Source organism: Thalia democratica, unplaced genomic scaffold, assembly GCF_965202585.1.
Source record: "Thalia democratica unplaced genomic scaffold, ktThaDemo2.hap1.1 HAP1_SCAFFOLD_998, whole genome shotgun sequence".
Lineage (NCBI taxonomy): Eukaryota > Metazoa > Chordata > Thaliacea > Salpida > Salpidae > Thalia > Thalia democratica.
In genome coordinates, this window is record NW_028139933.1 from 19069 (window position 1) to 31028 (window position 11960).

At 25.5% G+C, this 11960-nt stretch overlaps 1 protein-coding gene across 1 annotated transcript; it reads right to left on the bottom strand.

Moving 5' to 3' along the window:
• Window positions 1–294: 294 nt before the first annotated feature.
• Window positions 295–10807, bottom strand: LOC145847629 (cilia- and flagella-associated protein 99-like). The gene is made up of 13 exons (XM_082953654.1): window positions 10622–10807; window positions 8857–9087; window positions 8127–8484; window positions 7263–7494; window positions 6810–6947; window positions 5787–5894; window positions 5463–5537; window positions 5003–5073; window positions 4510–4604; window positions 3643–3811; window positions 2435–2540; window positions 1035–1162; window positions 295–364 (listed from the first exon to the last, which is right to left on the bottom strand). The coding sequence occupies exons 1-13, from the start codon at window positions 10794–10796 to the stop codon at window positions 295–297; spliced, it is 1956 nt and encodes a 651-aa protein (XP_082809780.1). The 5' UTR covers window positions 10797–10807.
• Between the last annotated feature and the right edge of the window lie 1153 nt (window positions 10808–11960).

Genomic DNA, 11960 nt, shown 5'->3' on the forward strand with positions numbered 1-11960 from the left:
AAAATACAACAGTTAAGACAGTTACAGCTTGAATATATTTAAAAATACTTATAAAATTAATACAGCAAACTAATGTTTTTTGGAAGTTTTTAATTTAAATTATAACATTTGTTTTTCATCTTAAATATTTCAAAATTTATTATCTACATATTAAAACTGATAACAATATTTTAAACATAAATATACGAAAACTGTAAAGTTTTAATTTTCATCTCAAACATTTAAACAGAAATATATCTACATGCTTAAATACAGAAATAACTATAAAAACTCAAATAAATTAATAAAAATATGCTAGCAAAGGTCTGTCATATGTTGTCCACTTTTAGCTAATCTCATGTGAGAATTTTCCATGTGTTTCCATCTGTAAATAATTAATATTATATTTTATATTAATATGAATAAAAAACAAATTATAATAATAATATCATATGAGAATTTTCCATATGTATCCATCTAAAAATAAAAAACATTATTTTAAGTTTTTAGTATTTCCATCTGTAAATAAAAAATACTTATTTAATAAATTCCATTATATAACAGAAAAAACATGTAGATAAATTTATCTGAAAAGTGTGTTAACAAAATGAAGTATAAAATCTGCTGAAAAAATTTTTTTTTCAATAAATTCTATTTTGTTATAGGAGATACAAAAACATAAAGAATTATTTATGTACTAAGTCAAGCGTTCTTATTTGTTAATGCATTTTTGTTTAAAAACTAATTTCGAAGCTATCTGTCGATGCAACTTTTTTTTTAATTGAAAAGTTTAAATAAAAACAACTATAACTGGCATAGACTTTCATTGGTTAACTTCAAAGTAAGATAAGTTTTTAATGAGTACTAACTTAATTAGTTTTACTTTTTTATCAAAACTTTCTATTTGGTTATCTACTTAACTTTAAAACTATTTTACTTAACAAGCCTTTTGTTTTTCCTTTAATTTTTTCCTTGTTAAACCCTTAAAATTAAATTTTAAAGTTTTATATTTTCTTAGTTAGTAACTTAATTATATATTTTAAAATAACATTAACCTATTTCTTTCTACTTGTTTTCTTTCCCTTATTAATCCCTTCACATTGTATCTTTTAACATCTTCTATCTTCTTTTGTTCTTCTTTTTCTATTTTCATTCTTTTCTTACGTTTCATATCAAGTTTTTTCTGAAAAATATTAAAAAAAATATAAATACAAATGTTATAAGAATGATGAAAGTATAATAGTTTCATTAAAAAACCTACTTTTTATTAAATTTCGCTTCTATTAGGATTTTTTTTAAATAAAAGTATATACTTTACAAGAAACAGTAATAATGATCCTTTAAAAAAAATATAAAAAACCTATTGTACTTTTTTATTTTCTCAATTAAAACCAATACTTTTTAAGTGGCTAATAAAATACCGAGTTGTTCTGTGTTGATTAAAATGATTTCATAATGACTCTAATTTAATAATTCGCCTTTCCACGCTACAATAACATTTAAGTTATAATATTTACGATAGTCTACGTAAATTTCATAAATAATATGGTTTGTTGATCAACATTTTTCTACAACAAAATGTATCTTGCGTCACATAAAGTTAATTATTTACATTTTTCGTTTTGAGTTCTTTGGCGGTGTTTGACCACTTTTAATAAATATTTTCAGTTAGTTTAACAGCTTGTTTAGACTGTTCAAAATGTGGAGTTAGCTGTGATAATTTTTTTATCACAAAAGTTAATTAAATATATATTTTGTTGCTAAATACATTTTTACTGTAAAATGCAGCATACGTCACAAACTAATTATCTGTTGTAAAAATTGCACAATTTTAAACTTTAGAGTAAACCAGTAGTTTCTGTTTATTGCAACTAACCTGACATAGCTACTTAAGTCTTACAAAACATAAAAAAATAAAAGTAATCATAAACGTACTCAGAAAATCAGTTGATATTTAACACTGCATAGAAAAAGCTGTACAAAAAAGTGTTATAATAAAGCGCAAAAATAATCTGAGCTTATCTGAATTTTTACTCAAAGTAGTCTAAGTTTCAAGTTCAATTAAAGTTTTATACGTCCAAAACTACTACAATCATTGTACAAATGTTCATACATTTGGAAATGTGTTACAATTTAAATGTAAAAACCGTAATTTAATCAAAGTTTCTAAATACTCGTTCCTTTTTTTATAAGTTAACTAGTTAAGCAGCCAGCATTTTAATAAAAGCTTCATTTTTCAAACTTATCTTTTCTTTATGATGTTTAATTAACTAAAATTCCTGCAATTTAATTAGACTTTCACTTTAACTTTTTTTTGCAAAATAGTTCAATTGATATTATCTATAGTTCACTAAGTTACCTATACTTTAATTAAATGTTCATATTCTATCACTTTTTTTGATAATTTTTATACTTATTTAATCTTATTTAAATACATTAATATCACATCTACTACCTGCAATTTAATAAGAGTCTCATCTTCTTTTACTTTCTTTTTGTGGTTTTTTTCTCTTTCTTCTTTTTCTTCTCTCTCTTTCATTTGATTTCTTAACAATTCATCTCTGTAAATTGATAAATCATTAATAAAGTTTCTAATGAATGTGTGAAAATTTATCAGGCTAATTAAAGCACATATAGTCAGCTACATCATTTAGAAAAAAAGACTTACGTTTTCAAAGTTTAAAAATACAACTAACAACTTTAAAATATTAAAGATAAGTTTAAATCATTACTATCCAAAGTAAGCAAGTGGTTAGGGTATACATTATCAAAACAAAAAGAGTTAAACTTATGAAAACATAACATTGTGCTTAGAATTTGTTTTCCAAAATATGTAAGATATCCTCCTTTTTTTAAACCACCATAAAATTAAAAAAAAAGCATAACAAAGTTTGTCACGTCTGAGTGACCAAAAACTAGCCAGAGTCAACCTAAATGCAAAGAAAAATTACAAAAAAAAATGTTTACTGAGTGTGTAAAAATATTACAATATTAAGAAAATAATATATTGATTAAGAGTAGAACAATTGACTAAAAAATATTGAAAGTAGCCTGAAATTAAGAACAAATTCTAAGACTAGTCTAGTTTTTTCACGTAACTCAAAAAAACATTTTTTTAACTCGAGTAACCTAAACTGAATGTGTACCATTAAGAAAGTAATAACATATTACTTTTAAGCTGTGCAAGCTAATGTGTTTGAGAGTTTAGAAAATTACTAATAAAATAAACAATTAAATAGATAAAAACAGTGTACACAGCTATGTGTTTGTTTTAAAAGTTATTAATAAAACAAAACAATTAAAACCTGTGCAAACGTTTATATGTACTATTAAACTAATTATTTTTTTATAAATTGTTAAAATTTCCAATATTTTTCACACCTGTTCAAGCTTATGTGTTTGAGAGTTTTGAACATCAATGTATAAAAAAGGAATAAACAATATAAATTTATTTGGGAACCACTGAACTAAATTTATCTTGATTTACTTTTTAAATATTAAAAAAAAATAAAACTTTAGCAATTTTTTTATCTGTGCAAGCTTATATGTTTGAGAGTTTTGAACATTTTTAATAAACCACAATAATAAACAATAAAACTTTTTTTAACAACCACTGATTAAATTTATCTTGTTTTAGTTTTTTAATTTTAACACTTTGGTTACCTGTGCAAGCTAATGTGTTTGAGAGTTTTGAACATCGTCTCGTTTTTCTCTTCCTTCTCTCGTTTTATCTTGCTTCTCTTCTCTTCTTCCTCTCGTTCCTGGTCCTCTCTCAAAGTTGCCAGCCTCTCTCGAAGTTCGGCCAGCGACATCTCGTTGAAGACAAGGTGACCTGTTAGATAAATAACTTATTAAGTAAAATAACTACAGATTCTTAATGGACAATACAATAATTTTAAAAGTTTTAAGTTATTACGTCACAATAGTATCGGAATTCTCCTTGAATCCAAAAACAATACTTATAAAGTTTAAGAACAACTTAACTACAGATCTTTTACGTATGATACAATGATTTCAGTTTCAAGTTATTACGTCACAGTAATCTGGGAATTCCCCTAAATCACAAAACAGTGCGTGCGATATCAAAAAAAGACCTGGGCTGGTTCAATGTTAACAACATTTAACTTTACGTCATAATTTTTAACTGATATTGTTTTACATAAAGCTTAGAATTATGACGTCACAAAAATGGTTTTCCCCTAAGCTATAAAAAATAAACGGCTTCCAAAAGATGCTATCATTATACTTGATAAAGTTGGTGCGTAATTTCCAAAAATAAGGAACTTTAAATTTGTATTAAAAAAGTTGCAGAAGTTACTTATTTATATTTTTCAGTTTTTTTCTGTTTTTAAATCACAACAAAAATTATATAGTTGTATGAAACTGGTTATTACATATAATATAAGTAATAAAAATTACTATCAATAATTAACCTACTGTAGAAGTTGAATAAAACAAAGTAACTTTTTTAAATTTTATAAAATTTAAATACTAAGTCATACCATTATTATTAACATTTTTTTTATTTACCTGCAGTAGACGTTGAGTCAAACAAAACAACTTTTTCAGGTTTCAGGTGTTCCAAAGCTCTAATTGCAGCGATTGTTTCGCTTCGCTGTATTAACCTAATAGAATATTTTATTTTAATATTTCATACAAATACAACAGTTATCTTGTGTATTAAAATTATTTCACAATTTTTGTGTTTATTTCTAAAATAAAATTACTTATTATTAGCATGACTAAGTACTAAAGAAATCATTGTAAACTAATATAGTTTTAAAACATGTAAAACAGAAGTATTATATTTGCACAACTCATGCTATATGTTAAGAGCTGTTTGTTTAGTGTCATTCTATGGATTTGTTATAAACTTACATATAAGCTATTGGAATAAGCAATATAAAAATAAAACAGAAGTATTATATTTGCAAAACTCATGCTCAACTCTGGGTTATGTAATTGTTATAAATTTGCATATGCTTTAAGTTGTTGAAATTAGAAAAATATAAAAAACAAATACCTTTCCTCTTCTTCTTTCAAAGCTCTCTGCATCAATTCTCTGGTTTCCTCATTTACTTGTTTGACTTTAGCCTGATGAAATAATTATAATTAAAATTTTTGTTTGTTTATTTATGTGTTTGTAAGTGATGACTTATATTACATAAACAACTATTGTACTATTACAACATCAAATTCAAAAAAAAATATGGTTTTTTAAAACTTAACTAATGTATTAAGTAGTAAGACTTAAAGGTTCATTTTATAAAATGTGTTTTTTTTTTCTGTTCTATAGCTAACAATTATAGTTCTAATTACCTACAAATCAAAAACAATACAAAGTAAACCAACGTTTTTTGAAGGTATACATATACATTTATTAAACAAAACAACTAACTTGATTTTCTTGCAACACTAATTAATACCACTTAGTTTAATGGCCTGTTTACATTTTATTTTACAATATGAAAACAATTACTTACCTGGTTTTCTTGCAACACTTTAGTTTTAGCTTCTTGTGCGTTGATGTGAGTCTTGTTAACTTCTTCAATTAGTTCCTATAAAATAAATATAAATAAGTATCATAAAATTAAACTACATCATCTTAAAATTGATGTGAGTCTTGTTGACTTCTTCAACTATTTCCTGTGAACATAACAACATCATATTTACAATTTAATTAACAACTATTATACTATATTTATACACCATACTTCATTATTAAGTTTGCTGAGAATATTTACAGATGTTACATGTATGTTATAAACAATATTGTATATTTTTTTTATACAGATCCATTTTCTTACCTGCATTCTCTGCTCCTCTAAAAGCCTGACTACCATCTGATCTTCCTGTCTCTTCTGAAGATCTTCATTGACACTTTCTGCTATCTTTCTCTTTTCTTCCTCTTTTTCCTGATTAAATTATATAACTTACTTTAAAATAATCAATAGTTTTAAGTGAAGGATTTATCAGTATGTTTGTACTTCTTTTAACAATAAAAATTATGAGCGTTAAATATTATTGCACTTTAGAAAAAGCATAGTGGCCAGTTTGCTTAATAATATATCGTTACACAATTGCTCAACTATATCAATTTTGGTTAAACGAAACATTTTTCAAGTTGTATCTATTATGATTGGTATACATGTGAGAATTCTTAAGTTATGGAGTTTTATATGCAGTAATGTACAGTTTCAAAAATTTTAGCTTTAGTAAAAAAAATAACCATGACTAAAAGTAAGTATCAGTTTTTTAGAAATAAATAAGAAACTACTAATTCAAAGTTACCTAAAATGCTATTTCTAATAGAACCTTTAGTATAATTTGTGAAGAAGTGCAAAAGCATTTGAAAAATATATTGCCCAATTTAACAATAAAAATTTAAAATACATTAGTTAATTAAGACATGTTTTAAATTATATATAAATAAGTATTGTTTACACTAGTTTACTAAATTATGTGGCTTAATGAAATCACTTTAACATAAACGCTAATAAAACTTTTTTCCTAAAAAAGTACTTAATGTTAATCTACTTTTTTAGACTACTTTGAGAGTTGAATAAAATTGGATACACTTTCACATATTTTAAATGAACAAAACAAAAACATTAATAATATTTAGTTAAACTATACATATAATATTTATTACTAAAGAGTAAAAAATTATAAAAAACAAAAATCAAACTTTTTTCTTCAGCACATTCATTTCTCTTGTTATTTTATAATCAAGTAAATAAATATATATACATATGTTTAAAGTACCTTCTTTTTAAGCACATTTGCTCTTTTATTAATAAATATTAACAATATATAAATTATATTCAAACCTTCTTTTTTAGCACATTCATTTCCCTGGTGATCTTGCTCTGCAGTTTCTTCTGCTGCGTGGAGACCATGATCTTCTGCTTCTCCTCATCTTGCAACTTCTTCTGTCTGATCTCGTACTCTCTCCTGTCGGAGTCTCCCTGTGGAGAGTGTTAAAAATAGTCAGATTTTTTTAAAGTAATAAAAAACGAAAACTTCAGAATGTAAACTAAGGTAGAATTTAATCTTTACTTTATAAAACGTATACAAAACAAAATATTTGTGTTAATGCAATACAGAATAAATACTTTTCCATCAAAATAAATGACGTAATTTAAAAATTAACTTTATACACATATATGTTAAATTTATTCAGTTAATAAAAAAACTTACAGAAAACAACTAAAAGATAAAGAAGATATAAAATACAAAAATCAATAAATATTTTTTAATTTTTATTAAAAGACGCAACGAACCTGCAACAACCCGATGAGGTATTTTTCTCTTTCTTCGTCTTTCTTCTTGTACAGCAATCCCTCCCTCAGTATGGCTGCCGTGTTCATCTTGATCGACTTTGGCTCAAAGTTCTTCATTTTGGTGCTGTACGTGTTGTTGAACTGCAGCTTGGAGTCCTTCTCCTGCTCGATACCCCTCATCCTCAGCTGGCTCTTCTGTGATAACTTTGGTTTCACAACGTTGAATTGACTCCTGTTGAAGAATTATGATTATCATTTTGTTTAATTTAATTACTTGCTATTATCTTAAGAGGTCTTTCATAATTTATAACTAAATAAACTTAAAAAATTAAGTAAAAATTCATTCTCCAAGAACTTCGTTTTTAATGCTTTTTCGATTAAGATTCTTGATAAACAATTATAAGTTATAATATGATTAAATTATGTTCAAAATATTTTAGAGTCCTGTCTTAAATGATTTGATACTCTGACAATTGTTATATCAAATGATATTATCTATTATTATAATTCGTGCATATTGTTCATTTTCTTTAATTAATTAAAATTGAAAAAAAATTGTTAGGGAATGATTTTTTCATGAATATTTTATTTCTTTAAACGAATAGTTTTCAATTAAGAATCTATTTTTTAAGCTTAGCTATGAGAGAATTATGTCTAGTTATTCAAGAGACTAATCCTGTATAACAGATTTAATACTTTGACAATCCTTTAAAATCATATTTTTTTGTGCTTTAAATAACTTAGGGGTTAAAGATTTATGAAGTATATTTATCTGTATCTTATTGCTTATTTACATATTTAGAGATCGTTCATCATTTATAATACAATAAACTAAAAAAAATCAAAAAACAGTTTATTTTTTACCTGTTTGCTTCCAAAAGCTTCTCCATTGCTTTTTCTTTGTTCTTCTTGCTTATTTCTTCCAGCTTTTTGTTGTAAACCGGCTTCTTCTTGTTAGACATGGGTATGTACTTTGTGGTCTCTAACTTGGATATCTTCTCCGGTATTGGCACGGCTCTCGGCCTGACTTTGGTCAAATTGAACGCTTTGGGCACTGTGGCAGGCTTTGTTTCCTTCTTAGGAGCTATGCTTTTTAAAACAGCGTTCTCAAGCACAATTAGGATGTTCTCAAGTTGTTCTTTTTGTGTTTCGAAGAACCAACAGATGTTCTTGTCAACGTAGCTTTGGTCGTAAGTTTCACACCATTTGTCGTACACCCAACCTAAATAATTTATTTATTTCTACAATCCCAATTTAAAAAAAAGAAAACACTACTCTTTTATTTAAAAATTTACTATGAACACCCAAACTATATGACATTAAAAAAAAGCTTTTTAGATACATCCTCAAATAAATACAATAAGTTAAATTTTCTGAGTAATACTTATATACAAACAAGTATATATATAATTTATCTTGGCACAAATGGATTAAACTTGAAATGAAAGTCCATTTAATACTGCACAAGTGTAACAAAACTTATTAACTATTAAAAGTTTTACTTTATCTGGTGTACAAACATAAAAACTATTTGTTCAAAAATATTTCTTCCTAGACATAATTGTACATTTAGTTTAATAGAATTTAAAATTACCTTTAATGTCCTTCTCAGAAAGGAGATAAGTGAAAAACTTGGCCATGTTGAATTTATCTGAACTTAATGCTAATTGTTGCATTTGTTTATGTGTGAATTCTTCATGCCTGAATATGAGCAGGTAAGATACAACCACGTACAAATTGAACTGAGATTTCAGGATGTTTCTACCATGCACCATGTAGAAGCATTCAATTAGGACGTTTAACAGCATTCTGTGGTACACACAACCTGAAATAAAAATTACTGTAACAAATACAAAATAATAGGTTTCAGTGAAAATTAATAACTACATATTAGTGAAATAAAACTAATTCAATTTTAACATAGGGAAACATAGATTTTTAGTGAAATTTTTGATTATAGAAAAAAATGAAAATGAAAAAATTGAAAAGTTGCATTTGAAACTTTTAACAAAAATATATATTTCAAAAAGGATTTTTTTTAATAAATCTGGCTTGTAGTTTATACTTTAAGTTAAGGGCATAGGGGTGTCCACCTTGATTTTTACAAGTTGATCTTATTTTATAGAGTTTATCTGAGCTATCAGACATTTTTAACCGCTTGAAAAAATTCAAAATATTTTTTGAGATATGAGCAGTCAAAGTCAATGATCTCAATAGGTTACTAATGGAAGGCGCAAAATAAAAACGCAAAAAAGATTATTTTACTAAAAATCTATGTCCTCCTTCATTTTATAAGCAATCTTCTTCAAATTTTCACAGAAAGTGTATTAATAAATTTCAAAAAGATTCAATGCAGGATTTTTATTTTTAAATAAAAAATTTTATAAAAAAAAACCACCTATTTTTTTTGTCTAAAAATTTTATTTTTTTACATTTTTTTAAATTCCAACAATCAAAGTCTTTTAAATTGTAAAAAGAAAGGTTTCCTGAAAATTTGAGGTATCTATTTCCAAAAATGAAGGAGAAGATAGGTTTTTAGTAATTTTTTAAATTTCCAAGAAAATTGACCCAAAAAAACTTGCAGTCCATACGTTTGTATCGGACACTTTTTATAAAAATTACAATATCTCAAAAGTTAAATAATATTTTTTAATTTTTTAAAAACTGGCTTGTAGTTTGTACTTAAAGCTTTCATATAAGATCCAATGTTATTTTTAGTATAAAAAAATGTTGGACCCCCCTATGCCCTTAAATATAAGAGCTAATACTATCTTATTAAAAAGAAATGTTTGAACTCCTCTATGGTCTTAATATGTTTTCAAAAATTTTTGGTGACGCTATATGAAAACAAAAATCCATAAAACAATATATAAAAAAAGAAATTTTCCACTAACTCTACGCAATGGAAAATTAAAATATATTGGGTTATTTTTAAATATTTAACAAAGCATATGTACATTGGTTTGAATAAAAATGTATGTGATTTACTACAAAGTTTGTAGTAAAAATTTACAACTAAAAAAATAAAAACAATATTTTGCTTTTATATAAGAATCTATTTTAAATGTTTAAATAAACTACACTCGTTAATATTAGGAAAAAAAATAGTTCATATTCAAAAGAGATAATTTAAAATTTTTATAACCCATTTTTTACATAACACTAGTTCCAATCAATCATGAACGAGTTAAACCTTTACAAAAAAAATCATATTTACAGATCACAACACATTAATGTAAAACAATATTTAATCACTCATAATTTATTAGTATTACATAAATTTGCCTTAAACAAATTATTTATCATTTTTAGAATGTTTGGTGATTAATAATAAAAATAAACAAAATTGATTTACCAACCTGAAAACACCTCCGTGAAGAACGTGACTTCATCATCATCTTCAAAATCCTTGTCGTGTTTCTCCAGAAAGGTCTTGATGAAGTTGTCCAGTGCATTCTCCTCATATTTGAAACTGTCAAGAGCTTTTTGGGTCAGCTCTGCCAGCTGGTACGGCTTGGATTTGGTTGGTTTCATTTGATTTTTTGTTTATATGGAAGGCAACGTTTTTTTTTTGTTTTTGCTTTTTAACTTGAAATTTGTTCTAAATATTTCAACACAGTATTTTCAAATAGAATTCAACTAAGAAATTTTTCAAATCTTTTAAAGCGATTTTAAGTTTATTTAATATTGAAATAAAAAATTTTTCTACAACTTACCCTGCTACTTGTCCTAAGGTAAACAAAAATATGCTAAAGATTATTTTTATCTTAAAAACTTTAAAAAAATTAATTTTAATAAAACACTCTAAAATAAAAAAAATCATTCAAGATCTGTACTAGTATAAATAAATAAAATTTTGTCTGACTAAAATTATTTACTTTTGTTTTGAAAACTAACTTTTCTGCATAAATCATCTAGCATCTAAGTTATTTAAAACACCTGAAAAAGTTTTTATTAGGTTAACTTGTTTTCACAGTAAATAAACTACAAAAAAACTTTAAGCAACATACTTAATAGACTATACAAAAAACATAAAACTAAAAAACTATATAAATTTAAATAAAATTCATTTTCAAAAATAATATTAACTGTAACCATATTTATAATTATAAATATATAATTGAACAAAAAAACAACTGTCAAAAAAATTAATATGTTTAAAAACATTTAAAAGTCCCTAATTTCTTTACTTTTTAATCTTTTGTAGCTTTCACAAAGCGTGCTTTTCTTGAAACAAAAACTAAAACACCAAAACATTTTATTTTTACCCATCATCTTTTTTCACTCTGATTTTTCAGTTCTTCAGCCATCCTCCTAGCTCTCAAGTTTCTCTTGTAAGCTTGCCTTCTCCTTCTCTTTTTAGCTTTCACCAAATCTTCCCAAACCTTCACTTCTTTTTTCAGTTCCTCGTCAAATTTACTGTAATCATACTTTTTAGTTTCACTTGCATCACTTTCAGAATTTCTTCTCTCATTTGAAGTGTCTCTCGAGCTTGTGTTTGTATTTGATGTGTTTCTAGCTAACTTCAACCTTTTAGCCATCCTGTGGCTCTTAATAAGTCTCTTTCTCAGCCTTGCCTCTTTTGCACAGTCTTCCACATAATTATCAATGTTGCCTTTAAGTTTGTCTCCATCACTCGCAGAGCTTCTTGCCTTTTCTACCATCTCATCAAGAGACCTCATGCTTTTAGCTTCCTGG

What these genes read in the sequence shown, in the direction of transcription:
- LOC145847629 (XM_082953654.1), bottom strand. Translation starts at nt 10,796, where the DNA reads ATGAAACCAACCAAATCCAAGCCGTACCAGCTGGCAGAGCTGACCCAA. An exon ending in TTCTGAGAAGGACATTAAAG is followed by an intron (nt 8,485 to 8,856) that starts GTAATTTTAAAT and finishes TAAATTATTTAG; the next exon opens with GTTGGGTGTACGACAAATGG. An exon ending in AAGCTTTTGGAAGCAAACAG is followed by an intron (nt 7,495 to 8,126) that starts GTAAAAAATAAA and finishes ATTCTTCAACAG; the next exon opens with GAGTCAATTCAACGTTGTGA.